The sequence below is a fragment of the Alternaria rosae genome (genome assembly GCF_020736505.1).
Source record: "Alternaria rosae strain MPI-PUGE-AT-0040 chromosome Unknown BKA58scaffold_3, whole genome shotgun sequence".
NCBI lineage: Eukaryota > Fungi > Ascomycota > Dothideomycetes > Pleosporales > Pleosporaceae > Alternaria > Alternaria rosae.
This window is the reverse complement of record NW_025763572.1, coordinates 2710912-2726317: the sequence shown is the minus strand read 5'-3', so window position 1 is coordinate 2726317 and position 15406 is coordinate 2710912. Positions and strand designations below refer to the sequence as shown.

The following is a 15406-nucleotide window of genomic DNA, read 5'->3' as shown; positions in this document are numbered from 1 at the left end:
CACACCTAACATCAAGCTCATAAACCTACGACCATCAACTGACAAATCTCGACTTCACGCATAAGTACGTCACTCCATCCACCCCTCCAACACCACAACACAGTACTCATAATCCTCCAGCCTATCTCCCAAAACAACCGCCAAAATTTCCTTCCTGCGTCACTTCTTCACGCGCGCCCCCTCGCCCGCCACAATGTCCGCCACAAAGACCAAGGTCCAGTCCATCATCGACGAGAACCCCGTCGCCGTCTTCTCAAAGTCGTACTGTCCATACTGCCGCCAGGCCAAGCAGCTGCTGAGCGACAGTGGCGCAAAGTTCTACGCTATCGAGTTGGACCAAGTCGGTACGTGGATATAGCTGTGAAATGCTGTGTAGAGAGACAGCAGCTAACGCGCGCGCATAGATGATGGCTCAGCCATTCAGTCCACACTTGGCGAAATGACCGGCCAGACCACCGTCCCCAACATCTTCATCGCTCAGAAGCACATTGGTGGAAACAGCGATTTGCAGGCCAAGAAGAGCCAGCTCAACAACCTGCTCAAGGATGCTGGTGCCGTCTAAATACCCACAACAAAAGGGAAGCCGTAGCTACTGCACGATAGCTTGTCACATAATAAATGAATGATCGACATCACACATTCTGCACCTGATAATAACGCCAAAGTATGCATTGAAAGTCTGCCAGGAATGATTCTAACTGGGTAATCTTTGTGGTTTATTGCTAGTGAGCCCAACTACTAGCCTCACTCAAGTCTCGTAAAACAAAGTCGAAGCTACACCTACAGGGCTTGCGGCTTGGATTCTTCTTTCGTCCCCAGACTGTTGTCCTGCAGTCTTTCCAGATCATTAACCATCGTTGATGCTATTCATGATGTCATTCTCCACATTCAAGAACACGGGCGAAGCTGGACCTTCTAAGTCTGCATCGCGTCCGTGAAACTTTGTGCTGCCGTCGTCGCAAAGTATCGTACATCTACATCGTCGTCTTGCTGAAGCTTCTCGAGGTTCGGCAGAATGCTCTTTGTGATGACATCTGTAGCCTTCTGGCAGCCCTGGCCTGGTGTGCCAGCCTTCTCTAGGGCGATGACGGTGCCCTGCTCAGGCAGCTGCTTGAGGGTGTTGATGAGCTGGCCATATGACTTTGCGACGTTGAAGCGGATGTTGGGGATATCGTCGTTGACCAGCTTGTCCATCATCGGGATGATGGATTGTTCGATAACATCCAGACTGAGAGCGGGCGCGAGTGTTGAGACAGCGAAGCAAGTCGTCATTCGGTAGAGGTAGTTAGGGTGCTGGCCCATAGCCATGACCTTGGGAACAATAGCGTCGTTGGCCCACTCTACACCGAAGACCTCCGTAAGCTTCTTCAGGTTCTGAGTGGATGCCTCACGAATTGAGAAGACCGTGTCGCCCAACCAGCTCATGCACAGGCTGCTGAGCTTCTCGTCGAAGAATTGCACACCAAGTTGTGAGGCGAGGAGGGGAACGTATTCGATGATGGCAAGACGTACGCGCCATTGCTTGTCCTCGGCGAGTTGGACGATCGCTGGGAGGAGGGACTGCGAGAGGAGCTCGATGCCGATGACGTTGTTGACAGACTCGAGCTTGGAAATGATGTTTAGGCGGACGTCGGGGAACTCATCCTTGAGCATCTGGAGGAACATGGGAAGGAGATGCGAAATGGTCCTGACTCGTGTTAGTAGGCAAGCACGTGGTTACGCGCAGTCGCAACTTACTCTTCCTTTCCAAGAATGGGAGCGAGCCCACTGATCTGGGTGCCAAGTGCGGCGCGCACATGCTGTGACTGATCGGAGACCAGCTCCTCTATGCTGGGCATGACCTCGTGCAGGAGGGTTTCACGCTCCAGTAGCGCACAGAAGCCTAGTAATGATCAGCCTGAGTGTCGCGCTGTTGCGGCATAGCAACCTACCTGGAATCTGTCCCGCGATGGCGCTGCGGACCTCAGCCTCGGTATCCTTGAGGAGCTTGACGAATGCAGGTACAAGGTCTCGGTTGACAACCTCGTCGTCGACGGCTTTTGCAATCTAAAACCGTTAGCGCATACCCTCTCTCGCTGCAAGCCAGACGCACCTTCTCAAATCGGTCTGCCACCATGTATCGCACCCTCCAGCTCTTGTCTTCAAACAGGCTTCGCAGCGCAGTCAGCAGGACACCGTGGCTTGACTGCTGCTCCTTGGGTACTGCCTCGGCGATGGCGATGAGGATGTCGACAGTCAGGAGGCGGACGCTGTCCTGGTCATCGGCGGCGAGGTGCTGAAAGAGGGGAATCATTTCTTCGATGACGATAGATGGCGGCATCGCCTTGATAAACTTGGCGAGGTTGTTGGCCGCCTGTCTCCGTACCATGGGGGTATCATCGTGCACTAGCTGGCCGTAGTGCTGCCTGAGGGCTTCTTGTGAGGGTGGTGTAGCGCGAGTGTAGGGGGTCTGGTAGAGTCCAGTCGCGGAGATCTTCGACGTGAACCAGTCGGCTTTTGATAGGCGCAGGACGAGGGGTATGAAGTTCTCTTCGATCTGCTGCTGCGACAGCTCTTCGCAGATCTTGTTGAGCGATTCGACAGCCTGCACGTGTTAGCTGGCGGCCGAGCTGAGGCAATTGTTGCGCGCACCTTCTCCCTGACCAGAGGCTCTTCTATGGCTGCAAGGTTCTCAAGAGGCGACAGGAGCACGTGTGCATGCTCTGGGCCACCTACGTACTCGACAAACTTGCCAAGTTCCTCGCTCAATGCTGTGAGAACCTCGTCCTCATCCTCGACCGACTCTGGATACTGCCGTTAGCCAGTCCACACGTGACGCAAGCGCCAGCCAGGCTCTTACCATCGAGAAAGGGTATGAGTTCCTCTCGTGTCCGCTCGGCGCCGAGGGCGAGGGCAATTGTGTTTAGTCGGTGGATGGCGTTGAGGCGGAGGATAACGTCGTCGTGCTTCAGCTCGTCGATGAGCACGGCGATGGGGTAAAGCTCGTCGTTTTGATTTGCGTCCATGGTTCAGAGTCTGAGGCGGGTTAAGTTTATGAGGGCGCAGTAGGGAGCTCGAAACGCGGGCGTGGTGTTGACGTACCTGGTTGTTGGCGAGGAAGCGAAGAGGGGTGTCAGGGCGCTGAAGGACCAGTCCGAGCTTTTCAGCCACAGCGCCACACTTGCAGATGGGACGGTGTTGTATATAGAGATGAAACCTACCTCTAATGGAATCGTGCCATTAACTTTTGATTGAAAATCCAACCAGTGTATTTGAACAGCTGCTATCGTTTCACTTGGAATCGAGAGCGTGACCTGATATCTGCGTTCTTTCCAGGTTGGGTTGCGCCACACCTCGTTCATGCGCCACACCATCTGAGGAAAGCACGATGCCGTGACCACAGAACTCTTAGCGACATCCACCAGTCCAACTTTCGATGTACTCGGTTACCCACTTTATAAAACCCGTCAGCCCTGGAGAGCTCGCGCATATCTAGGTACACACAGAGCCGCAATAGCGCGTGCGGAATGTCTTGTGACATCGTCTAGCGTCTTCTGCTCGCCAAGGCCCTCAAAAGGACCGTTCTACTAGCAAAACGGTTCGCAGCAGTCTTGTCTCTTCAACTCTCGGAGGAGAACTTTGGTTCGCTTCACGATGGACGACGCACACTCACGGAGGCGTATTGAGGACCAAGACGCCACCAAACCGAACGCCAGCGAGGAGGAACCACTGCTTGGCCAATCTTCATCCTCATCACGAGCGTCTCAGCAACTACCGAAGCAGCTCACTACACGTCACGCATTCGCCGTTCTTGTCACCCTTCAAATTGGCTCGGGAATCTTTGCGTCGCCAGCTCAGGTCGATAGCAACGTGCCATCACCGGGGGCTGCTCTCCTGGTGTGGGTCCTTGGCGGGCTACTATCATGGGCAGGAGCAGCATCCTTCGCTGAACTTGGTGCCGCGCTGCCCTTGAACGGCGGGATGCAGGAGTACCTGCGCCATATTTTCGGTGATACTGCCGCCTTCCTCATGGCGTGGGTGTACATCCTGGGTGTGAAGCCGTCGTCCATGGCTATTCAAAGCATTGTCATTGCCGAATCCATAGGCTCCGTCACGTCCAACACTGGCGACTTACCCGACGCGAAGACACTCAAGCTCATCGCTGCCATAGCTTTTGTCTCCATGGTGTTGCTAAATTCCATCAACACCAGGTTCACAATGCGACTGAGCGAGTCATTCACAGTCTTCAAGCTGTCCACAGTCGGGCTCATCGTCTTGAGCGGTATGGTAGCTGTGGCTGCACATCTGATCAATCCGGAGTCTTCGTTTTCTGGGCCGTCGGACTGGTACTCCCGCAACTGGTTCCAGACTAGATCGACAGTGTCGGATGGCCAGACCATCGATTGGTTTTCCATGGGGACCTGGGACCGTTACGGCCACTACTGCGCTGCGATTTATGGAGGACTCTGGGCCTACGATGGGTGGGATAACGTGAGTGTAAATCCTTACCGTGTCAACAGTATGGTCTGACAGCGTGTTCTAGGCCAACGTCGTTGCAAGCGAAATCCGCGATCCAGGCCGTGCACTGCCAAAAGCGATCAAGGCTGCGATGATCGTAGTTCTCAGTTCATTCGAGCTTGTAAATGTCGCTTACTACATCCTTGTACCATGGGATAAGCTGAGCAGCAACAACGCAGTAGCTGTTGCTGCTGCCACTTCTCTCTTGGGCAGGCCTGCAGGTATTCTTGTCACGACCCTTGTTGCCATATCTTGCGCAGGGTCCATCACAAGCAACGTCTTCTCAGTGGGCAGGCTAACAATCGCTGCATCGCAACGTCATGTACGTGTTTCTGTACAAAATGCGAGTGAGAGATATACTAACGTTCTACACCGCTATGCAGTACCTACCTGCAGTGTTCAGCAAGCGAGGACTACCGATGACGCAAAGGGCTGAAGCAGACAGCAATACTTTATCCAGTTTTGACGCCCCAATGTAAGCCACTCGGGACCCAATGTCTGCCAAGACGCACTGACACGAGTTACAGCTATGCCAACGCTTTAGCCCTTGTCGTAACCCTTGCCTACATACTGACAGGTAGTTTTCGGGCACTTTTGACTTTCGTTGGGATGGCTGAATGGGTTTTCTACGTAAGCACAGTGGCTGGGCTGCTTATACTTCGTCGCCGAGAACCGGAGTTGGACCGACCCTATCGTCCCTTCGTCGTCCTTCCCATCATCTTCGTCATTGTCGGTACTCTGGTGATCCTGCGGTCTGCTCTATTTGCGCCAGTGCAGAGTGGAGTCTTGGTAGGACTTCTCGTAGCCGGCGCTCTAATCAGCCGATTACGGAGCACTCAAAGCTCATAAAGATCGACCGACGAATCTGGCATCTACAAAGTATGCACCCGCAGGATTCCGCGCCCGGTTTCCAATGACATTGAACGGTGTTGCACCTGCAGCATGGTTCTCTCGCTCAGCTGTCTAGGTATAGCCAGACCAATCTCTCTGGTCTAGAAGGTGGCAAAGCAGAGAGTTTGACTGATCCACCAGCCCTGAACGCTCGGGTAAGATGAATGTGGAGCTTAGATATGGAACCGATGCGCTAAGCAAGGTTTAATTACCTAGCCCAACGGCAAGCTACCTTCCCCGCAACTTAATTTTGACTTCGCTGCCGGCATCAAGCATGATCGATCCACATGCTGTCAATTTCACTCTGGTAACTTTGTTTGTGCCTGCCAATCACTCACCCAACACTATATCCGGTGCCGCATTCCGACAATTTGGTAGTACTACCTCGAGTTGCCTTGGCCCCGGGTTATGCGGGTCACCCAATCAGACACATATGGCTAATACGGTGCCATATACGTACAACGGTCGATGTCCGCCTTTGCCGGACATCAGCACTATGACGAAGCCTCATGGCCACCAGATAAACTTTTCGTAACGAGGCATAATCCCAAGACCCACGAGGCGAAAAGACACAACCGCACGCTTGTGTTGTGACAGCAAGCAATACTGTACCTTGCAGGATGTCTCCCAGCTCCCAAGATCGGGCTCTCGATTGATTCTTGATGCGGAGGTCTGTCTTCCTTATTCAACACACGCGCAACCCGTATTCCTGCATCTGCTACAAGGAGACGCTATATGATGAGCAAAGACTGATCACTCATTCTATCCACTCGCCGTTTGTAAGCAAGGAAATTTCCCAAACTAGTGATGTGACATATGTCACGAACTTAGTTTCGGGTCACGATGCTGCAATCACATTAGCTAGTGGGTCGACAACGTGAGGGCGTTCAAGACACGCTCGCGCCTAAACGCATCGATCCCTTGTCGATAACACTGTTCGCTCTCCGTAAAGCGTCCATCATGATTCAGGGCGTCCAGAGTACGAGCAGGCGACATCATTTGGAGTTGCGGGGAAGCCCTTGGACATCGCGTAGCTGCACGTCTTACAGCACATGCAAAGAATGTATGGCACTTCCAAGGACGATCAAGGAAAACCTTACCTCCTCGGGCCACTGGGTAAAGAACCTTTATCGATTTTATTGAGGAATGCAGAGCCTCGCCGTCGGCATTGGTGGAGGTCCAGAGTTTTCTTATTGCTCTGCAGATGGATTGGGGAGGCGACGAGCCGAGACGGGACTCGGAGTGTCGTACAGCGTCATGCTGCGTCCTTGCAAGGTACATTCCACGTTCAATGAACCGGGGACGAGAACAACCGCAATTTAGGATACGAGAAGACGGACGGAGATACTCCTCGGCACTACTCAGCCCGCCGAGCGCCCTGGCCATGGAGTAATGTCAACAACGAAGTATAAAGAAGGCAGACTCTGGACTTCAAGTTGAGCATCCACAGCATCAAGCATCATCTCAGCTTCTTACCTTCACTTCCACGAAAAGTTCATTCTCTACGAACCAAAAAACCTCCAACCATCAACATGCGCTACTCCATCCTCGCCTTCATTGCCAGCGCCGCCGCCGCTCCCTTCACTTCCACCGGAGGAGCAGCTCTCTGCCCCACTGGCCTCTACAGCAACCCCCAGTGCTGCGCCACCGATGTTCTTGGTGTTGTCGGCTTGAACTGCGCAGTTCGTAGGTCTTCCCTTCTATGCCTTGCGCTCACGCAAAAGTACATGCTAACGATGCCATCTAGCCGCCACCACTCCCACCAGCACCACAGACTTCATCGCCGGTTGCGCTGCCAGCGGCCAGCAAGCCAAGTGCTGCGTCATCCCCGTTGCCGACCAGGACGTTTTGTGCCAGGACGTCAGCCCTGGTGCTGGCGGATCTCCCGGCTCCCCTGGCACCACTCCCTCTCCTTCTCCTGCTCCTCCTGCCGAGAGCCCTGCTCCTGAGGAGCCTTCCGGTTGCCCCCATTACTAGATCAAGAAATTGATGGGAGTTAACATTTGAATTGGGGGATCGATCGTCGAGGCGAGTAAACATGGAGCCAAAGTGGAAGACAAAGGGGATAGTACACATATAGCTGTAGTCATCGTCAATACAATCTGCAGTTGTACCACCAGTCTTACATCCCAATTTTTGCATTTTTGATTGATTCGATATTACATGGTACTGCTGCATCGTAACGCAGCTTGTACTATGGTGGTTGATGGTTGTCGTGGAATGCGGGGAAGTGGAGATCGCGCTGGGCGGGTGAATCCATGGATCTCCCGGCGCACTGCGACCGTTGCGAAAGGGGAAAGTGGGACCCTAGCGCGGGTCAATGTGGCCAAACTGATCGCGATTTTGCGCTCTCGTCCGTCCTTCTACCAGCGTGCTGCTCTCTGTTTAGATCCCCTAGTGCGTCGCGCTCACGCTATGCCAGAGCTGTTATGAAATAATTTCAAGGCGTGCACACCAAAGCACGGCATTCTTGCTGCAATTTCTCCAAGATGCAACCTCGCTAGCCTCACCAAACCTAGCAGCAATGTTTTGTCCAAACCATCCGAGCGTCGACGCCGTTCACAAACACAGTTTGTTCATTCCAGAATGTCACATGGAAGGGCTTCAGCGGGAGCTATGGGCTACGTAGCGCACGTTGGTGGCTGCTGACGTGGATGCGTGCCTCGTGTTGTCTTCTCGCCCTTGGGATCCGTGCATCGCGCTTGATTGGTTGACACAGTAGCTGAAGCTGTCCATGCCCCGCTCTGGCATGGACTTGCATTCAGCTCACAAAGACGTTCCGACCTAGCAATGTTTCTGAACCATGGCCTACAAGGTGCTTCTAGTCTCTTTGCCATTGACAGGCTCAGCTTTGTATCTTGCGTATTTACACTTAACTCTCTCCCGAAAGGTGCAATGTCAGACAACGCCTTACCTACAAGACGAGACGATCATCATTCCTAGCATCGTTAGAACGAGCCCGGAACACTTCATCATTCATCATGAGTGTGCGCGCAAGAAGATCGCTAAAGAGTCTCTTGGAGGTTCAAAACCAGAAGAACTGCTGGTGCCGTTCCTCCGACACACGATGACTATATTCTCCATGCGTCCTCCTGCGTGGGGTATCTGGTACATGATCAAACACGCTAGAGACAGAGGAACCTTTGACGCAGCATACATTCGGTCTCTCCGATTCTCACCTGGTGACCGCGTCTGCGGAGTTTACGCGGTGACTTCTCGAGAGCAGGAGCGCATTACCTTGACTCTGGATGCGCCTGCAAGTTACAAAGGACCGCCGGTGGAGGGTGTGCTAGTAGTTGAAGTCAAAGAAGAAGGAGATCGCGTTGCTTTCATTAATCATACGGTTATGTGGCGGGAGAGGGGGAAGGGGAGCGCTGTGGTTTTGGAAGGGAAGATCGGAAGGTGGATGCATGCTTTGATGGTAAGAGGGCTTGTGGAGGGAGGCATACGGCGGCTGTGTAGAGAGTTTTGAGGAGAAAAAGGGAGTTTGAGAAGTGTCAACTCACACGAAATGACGTGCGGCCATGCCGAAGGAAGGATGCGAGGTCGCCTTTACAGGGCATGACAGCCTTTTGATTCGACCACACCCTCGAAGTCAAGGCAGCTATGTTACCTGGAATACAATCAAAGCTGTCCCGATACGGATACATCGGGAGTGTGTGGCAGGGGCCATGCACCATTGATAGGCTGTGAGCTGCTTCGCCCCAACACACGTGGGTAAGCTGCATCAGCCGCCCCCATTCGGTTCCTGATACAGTCGCACCTACCTGAAATGATACACAACCTGACAGCTCTTTAGTGGACCTTTCTTTACCCTCAAATTCGGGGTCATGCCTGATACCAATACCCATCAAATCGCCCGTCATGTCAGGTAGCCTCGAGGTCGCGGCGGGGATCTTCGCCATCATCGGCGTAGCTGATGTTGTTGTGCGAATGGGTCGGGAGGTTCACGGTTTCCTACGCGACATTGCCGGTGCGCCGGAAGAGATTGACAGACTCTGTACTACCGTCAAAGAGACAGCCCTACTTGCCGAGAACGTGAAGCAGCTGCTCGATACTCTGGCTTGCCGGAAACAAGCCGACGCGACAGATCAGATGATAGCTCTATTCGAGTCGGCGCTGAAGAGCTTGCAACGCGAATTGCAGAACCTAAGGATACTCAGTGCGAGATTCAGAGGTGGGGGCAAGACTTGGAGTAGAGTGAAGTATGTCTTGGACGAGCGCAAGATCAGCAAGATATTCAACAATCTGGAACGATCGAAGAGTCTATTAGCAAACTCTCTACAGGTTGCAAGCAGGTACGCATCTCGCCATGTCATTTGGGGAAGCTATTCTGACGAAGCTTCCAGACAAAGATCAGACCATCAACACCAGGAGCTACTGCAAAGGCACGACACAGACCGGGCCACGTTGATTCAAGGACAAGAACTTCTCGGACGTCTTTCGGTTCACCACTACCAGGAAACAAAACGGGCTTCGAAGATCATGGCAATCACCCACCAAGAGCAAGTCAGCGAGCACCAAAAGACTCGCGAGGTTTTGTCTGCAAAGATTGGCGACGCTATTGCCGCCGAGTTTGAGAAGTATCGCACACCTCGCGCTGGGAGATGGATGAGAAACGTCTTCTTCTTCGGGGAACGTCGCGACATGATTATGGCTTATTTACTTCTCGTCAAGCCCCACCTAGAAGCCGCATTCAGAAACCTGCTGACCGATGGAATTGATCGGTTTCCGCCACACTATGTCGATTGGTTACGAAACGAATTCGATCACCTCGTAGCATCAGCGGCGCAGGAAGAAGCGACAAGACACCGAGGATCGTCTGCAAGCACTTTTGACCGTTGGCATTACTCTGAGGAAACAATGCCACATCACTCTGCGGTATCCAGGCGTGCTATAAAAGAATCAGACAGCAAGCCTAATACACCAGAAGCAGACTACGCGAACCTCTATCTCAGCGCGCCGGTAATCGCCGGTCAACGGGCGTATACACAAACCACTCCTTTTGGAAGTCTACGCATACAGTCTCCTCGTCGAGCGTTCAAGACTAAGTTCAAACGTCCAAACAATGAGGCTAGTTTCACATTCACTTGTGGTATTGGCCAGTCAGTCCACGCCATTCACGCCCACTTCCTACGTAACGCAGCGAATGCGTCGAATCCGGGGCTCTGCGCCCAGCTCAGTGTATTCACATTGGCGGAGTCTGAGACGCATTACAACCAGCTCTTTGCATCTGCTGGTGTCGAAGAGATTGACGACGCATTACGGAGAGGCGTTATCTCTCCATACGAGATTAACCGAGAAGGAAGAAATCTATGTCTATATGTAAGGCCTCACCTAACGCTCTCCAACAGAACGAAAGTGAAGCTGACTGGAATGATTCAGTATGCAGCAGAAAACACACGCATAGATCTGCTCGACTACTTGGCAGGCCAAGGAATTGGTGTATCGAATCTAAAGTAAGTCAAGTCTGATATCCTATAAAATCATCTTCCTGACGCATAGCAGCCACGATGTCAGTCTAGTAGCAGGTCTCTTCGTGCGCTCGATAGTCGACGATGACCGCGCACCATTCGAGAGAGCTGTCGACTATATCATCCCTCAGGTCTACGAGTCATCTTCATTCCTCTTCGAGACAACAATGAACATGCTGCTCTGGGATTACTACCAAGGAAGACCGCGTTCTCTACTACGACAACAGATACAAAGATTGCAGCAAGAGGGTCTCATCTCCGACTCTGTAGTTATGAATGACGACCCTTGGGACTGGCCTTCAGTATCGAGCATTATGGCTCCACTCTTCGAAGTCGACGCTGCGTACATCAACACGATTGGTAGTCTTGGCCGCAACAGGATACAGCGTTGCTACCGCGTTATCGATCATGGAAGTAGTCCAGGAGACCCGGTCGCTATCGAAGAAATTGCCAATGCGTTGATAAGAGCAGGTGTCGATGTCCATCACCGCGACCATGACGGTCTGACCCCGAGCATGTACGCCAGACGCTGTGGCGCATGGGACGGATGGTGCAGCGCGCTTGCGAAGAATGGGCTGCGCATTGAAGATGTAGTGAGAGAAGAAGAAGCGGAGTGGCTTTTGCACGAGGGTTGGAGGGACGTCATGAAGGAAAAGCATGGGGAGCTGGCGGTCACGGGGTAGCGGGGTACTGATTATCGCCTCTCAATCCTAAGGAAATGGTATCGCAACGACGACATCTAGTAGGCAGGTTCCCAGAGTTGTCAGTCGCATGTCTGAAGTGAAGAAAGCTTCTAGCATGGATGTTATACAGCGCATGAAGTGATGCAAAGACAGACCAAAGATAGAATAGCCTTTTGCATTTCTTCAAAGCTCCATGTGGGCAGTCAAACATGCCGCCTGTGTCTCAGCGCAACATAGCCTTTCCACACTTCCCGTTAGATACATAGAAGGGGTCATTGTCAAATTCGGGTGAGAAGAAGAGGCTAACCGCCACATCATTCGGGCTACACATCCTCCCGTCTTCGAACGTGAACAGATAGCACCCGACTGAGTAGAAAATCGAAGTGCCACAGTTCGTACTTGTTAGGCATGCGACGCAGCAGTCGTAGGCTGTGCTTGCGCTGGCCAAGTTGTATATCGCGCCCACTCCACTTTGGCCGTTGGTGACCTTACGTCCGTTTGTTTCGCTCACGATATTGTTTGCGGAGCAGGCGGCGTAGGTGGTCGGGCCGGGGACTTCGGCGACGACAGTGGTAAATGAGGTGACTGTGGTGAAGACCAATATTATGGAGGTGGAGGTCACTTCCGTAACAGATGTGACAGTGTTGGTGACAACTGCGTCAGCAACGAAGTCGGTGATGGTTGCTATTGCAGTGCAGGTGACGCTGTTGCCAGCAATGGGTTTTTTGAATGGTCCATGGCCACGCCGTGACAACGAAGAGTTGAGGTGACAGCTACATGGAGGATGGGTAGGAACCAAGAAAGGAAAATATGGGGAAACGTGGGAGGATGGTGAGCGCACGTCTGTGCTGGCGCAGGGGAGATATACATGATGTCATCACTTCTCTCCGCTTGCGGCTAGTGGTAAACTTCGTCTTGAATGTTCAAACCATGAACTCTCATCCATGATACGCACTTTTACGCGATGACAAAGTCCTGCACTCTCTGTTCCAGACCGCGCGACGTTCTCGTGCGCTGCCAGATAGACGAGTCGCAAAAATGGCATTTCGTTTGCCCAGGTGCATGCTGGAAATCGGTTTCTGGTGGCGTTGAAGACGCAAAAGGAATGCAAGATGAATACCCATATTACCGGTATGGGGGCATGGTGAGTTGCTGAAAGATTCTGGGAGAAAGAGAGGCGGCTAATGTGGCAATGCGGATAGTGGAAGGATAGAAGTGCCGATGGGCCGGTTAGCGCGAAGAAACCGAGGAAAGTCAAGGAGAGGCAGAAAGAAGAGATGAAAGCCCGGGAAGGAGGTGCTGAGGTTCAGAGTGAAACATGAATATCATGGCAGGTAGGCAAAGATGCTCGTTCTTTGATCAGATCGATCAAGGTATGGTAACACGCTAACAATGGCAGCATTATGATGGTGTATCCAATGCCGACGTCAAACTTATATACTATACCGGAACTTCCTGTTATGGAAGTCGGTGGTATCCTCAATGGCATCCACGTCGCTTGAATCAATGCCTTGCGCAAACGAGCTCTCGGCTTCTTCGCGATCGCGCTGCGCGTTCCGCCGTACGAGCAGGGCTCGCAGGCAAAGCGCTAGCACAACCTGTGAGACTGCGCATCCCAAGATCATCCTTACACCGGTCTCGTATTTGGGCGCTTCCTTCGCCAGGAAAGCTTGTGGCCCTGAAATAGGTGATGTTAGTAACCGCGGTGTTGAGATGGGGTTTGACAGTGTTGTGAAGCTTACCGATGATGTTACCAACACAATAACCTAGGAAGACGAAAGCTGTGCTAGTAGTACGCTTGGTGTAGCCGCCTACGTTTGATGCCGGAAATTGAAGCGCAATCACCAGAGAGCCAACGAATGCGCCAATCTATGCTTGTTAGCAACATCGCTGCAAAACGCCAGATGAAGAAGACGAACCATATAATAGCCCGCTAAACACCCAGCCAGATTAGTGCGCGGCAACTGCCAGATCAGACATGCGCCGATAATCGTGGGACAGAGATAAAGAGCCATGATGTATGTGCGCGCGTTCGGTAGCCTAGAGGCGAGAAAAGGGCCCGTGAAAACCCAGAACACTTGAGCGAAACCCTGCGGGATACCATACAACGTTGTCTTGAGCGGATCACCTCCCGCTGCGTCCTTGACAATGAGCTTGCCGAAATTTGCAGTGCCACCGTTGATCATTTCGTTGAGCGTGACAAACAGAAAGAGTATCCAGATTTGCGGGTCAATCAAGGCCTCCCAGACCTGAGGCAGCTTGATCTTGCGATTATACACTCCAGTGCGATTGCTGGCGGCGCGAGCGATCAGGAGAGCCTTCTCTTCGATAGTGAAGCTCTTTGCTGTCATGATGTTGTTCGGCAATCTGAAGAAGAGGACTACAGACCATAAGACGGTCATACCTCCACAGATGATGTATATGATCTTCCAGACGACGAAGCTCTTCGCATATCCGGCGCCATAGAAGAGGATGCCTCCGATGGCACTACCGAGGCCGTTGAAGCAGTAGAACATACCCGCTCTTGCGGGCTGTTGTTTCCCTACGTACCACATTCCAACGATCTGCAATAGTAAAGAAACGACGTCAGCGTGTGTGCGGCATGCAATCTAGAAGAACAAGACTCACCATCATGAATGCGGGCGTCACAACACTCTCGAAGACACCCAAGAGGAAGCGCATGACAGCGAAGCCCGCGAAGTTGTGCGTAGCAGCTGTAAGCAGCATAATTGAGCCCCAACAGAAGCAGAAGAGTGACACCACTCGGCCTGTTGGAAAGTGCTGCGCAAGGTATGCGGATGGCCATTCAGCGAACAAATAGGCAAAGTAAAAGATCGATGCCAGCCAGGAGTACTGATCACCGGTGATACCAGTAGTCTCGAAAAGATCGAAGACGGCGGAGTAGCCCATTGCTTGCTTGTCGATGTACTGGAGGAAGAAGGTTCCACATAATAGTGGTAACAGTAACAGATCGACTTTTCGGGAAACGCGCTTATTGGCTATGTTATCCTCGAGGAGCTCAGCCATGTACTCCGGCGTGATGTTGTGTTGCCTGAGGAACAGGTTCGCTTCGTCGAGGTCTTCCACTTCGCCTTCGATAGCGCTCTCTTGCTTCTTGAGGGAGATGCCATCCGTACTGCTGAGCTGGACCTCCATATCTTTTGACATGGTCGGCGTTTTCTTGTCATCTTTAGTGGTATTTGGCTCGGTCGACATGACTGAGAACGAAGGTGAGTTATCTATGTGTCGAGGACCGGTGCAGTCATAGGAGAAAGCATACGCTTGAGCTTTAACATAAGTTCGGATGTGCTACTCGCATCGAACTACCCCGCTACATGGATTATTCGTTGCATATGAACAGAACCCATGTGGGATTCGATAAGAGCGTGTGATAGCAGAAGACAGGGGGCTGGTCACATTGCCCAGAGGACATATCCGGGACTCGTTACCACCTTGTTATCAGAGTGGGCCAGTATTCGCCTGCAAGCTGGAATCAATCCAGGATAAGGATTGAGGAAGTGGATCACCGCCCTGGTAAGTGACCTTAGAAGGATGCAGCAGATTTGTGAACATGCCAACCTCCCGACGGCAATACTTCGGCAGTGATAAGGGAGCCGCATGGCAGATATGAGATACCGGTAGCGCCCCGCGGCATTCGTAAAGTGGTGGTCGCAAGCTGGGGTAGCATCCTAGTGACTACCAGTAGCCGTTAGCGGCTCCGCCATACCTGCATTGATTGTACGAGAGCTCCGAAGACGGCATCACCAATGCTGATACCATGCGCAACATTGAGCGATATGTCGCTGCGACTAGGTAGCTACCTGGTTTAATCATTTGATCATCGTTGGCACAGGTCAAAGG

General features: G+C 52.4%; 7 protein-coding genes across 7 annotated transcripts; 5 read left to right on the top strand and 2 right to left on the bottom strand.

Annotated features, from left to right (window-relative positions):
- The first annotated feature begins 41 nt into the window (after positions 1-41).
- Positions 42-651, top strand: BKA58DRAFT_381022 (thioredoxin-like protein). The gene is made up of 2 exons (XM_046169964.1): positions 42-344; positions 405-651. The coding sequence occupies exons 1-2, from the start codon at positions 194-196 to the stop codon at positions 560-562; spliced, it is 309 nt and encodes a 102-aa protein (XP_046028070.1). The 5' UTR covers positions 42-193; the 3' UTR covers positions 563-651.
- Positions 652-654: 3 nt separating this feature from the next.
- BKA58DRAFT_381020 (protein phosphatase PP2A regulatory subunit A) lies at positions 655-3077 on the bottom strand. The gene is made up of 6 exons (XM_046169963.1): positions 2840-3077; positions 2632-2783; positions 2093-2584; positions 1932-2046; positions 1738-1882; positions 655-1687 (listed from the first exon to the last, which is right to left on the bottom strand). The coding sequence occupies exons 1-6, from the start codon at positions 3003-3005 to the stop codon at positions 916-918; spliced, it is 1842 nt and encodes a 613-aa protein (XP_046028069.1). The 5' UTR covers positions 3006-3077; the 3' UTR covers positions 655-915.
- Positions 3078-3493: 416 nt separating this feature from the next.
- On the top strand, positions 3494-5504 carry BKA58DRAFT_135248 (amino acid/polyamine transporter I). The gene is made up of 4 exons (XM_046164467.1): positions 3494-4470; positions 4523-4819; positions 4881-4972; positions 5025-5504. The coding sequence occupies exons 1-4, from the start codon at positions 3634-3636 to the stop codon at positions 5344-5346; spliced, it is 1548 nt and encodes a 515-aa protein (XP_046028068.1). The 5' UTR covers positions 3494-3633; the 3' UTR covers positions 5347-5504.
- A 1283-nt stretch (positions 5505-6787) lies between these two features.
- Positions 6788-7779, top strand: BKA58DRAFT_135251 (fungal hydrophobin-domain-containing protein). The gene is made up of 2 exons (XM_046164468.1): positions 6788-7074; positions 7136-7779. Exons 1-2 carry the CDS (start codon positions 6921-6923, stop codon positions 7363-7365), a joined length of 384 nt encoding a protein of 127 aa, XP_046028067.1. The 5' UTR covers positions 6788-6920; the 3' UTR covers positions 7366-7779.
- A 362-nt stretch (positions 7780-8141) lies between these two features.
- BKA58DRAFT_135225 (uncharacterized protein) lies at positions 8142-9056 on the top strand. The gene has a single exon (XM_046164465.1). The coding sequence runs from the start codon at positions 8192-8194 to the stop codon at positions 8858-8860; it is 669 nt and encodes a 222-aa protein (XP_046028066.1). The 5' UTR covers positions 8142-8191; the 3' UTR covers positions 8861-9056.
- On the top strand, positions 9057-11789 carry BKA58DRAFT_135226 (uncharacterized protein). The gene is made up of 4 exons (XM_046164466.1): positions 9057-9686; positions 9738-10713; positions 10774-10847; positions 10897-11789. Exons 1-4 carry the CDS (start codon positions 9253-9255, stop codon positions 11543-11545), a joined length of 2133 nt encoding a protein of 710 aa, XP_046028065.1. The 5' UTR covers positions 9057-9252; the 3' UTR covers positions 11546-11789.
- A 1084-nt stretch (positions 11790-12873) lies between these two features.
- Positions 12874-15074, bottom strand: BKA58DRAFT_381015 (major facilitator superfamily domain-containing protein). Its single transcript, XM_046169962.1, has 4 exons — positions 14174-15074; positions 13465-14109; positions 13288-13414; positions 12874-13223 (listed from the first exon to the last, which is right to left on the bottom strand). The coding sequence occupies exons 1-4, from the start codon at positions 14759-14761 to the stop codon at positions 12979-12981; spliced, it is 1605 nt and encodes a 534-aa protein (XP_046028064.1). The 5' UTR covers positions 14762-15074; the 3' UTR covers positions 12874-12978.
- Positions 15075-15406: the final 332 nt, after the last annotated feature.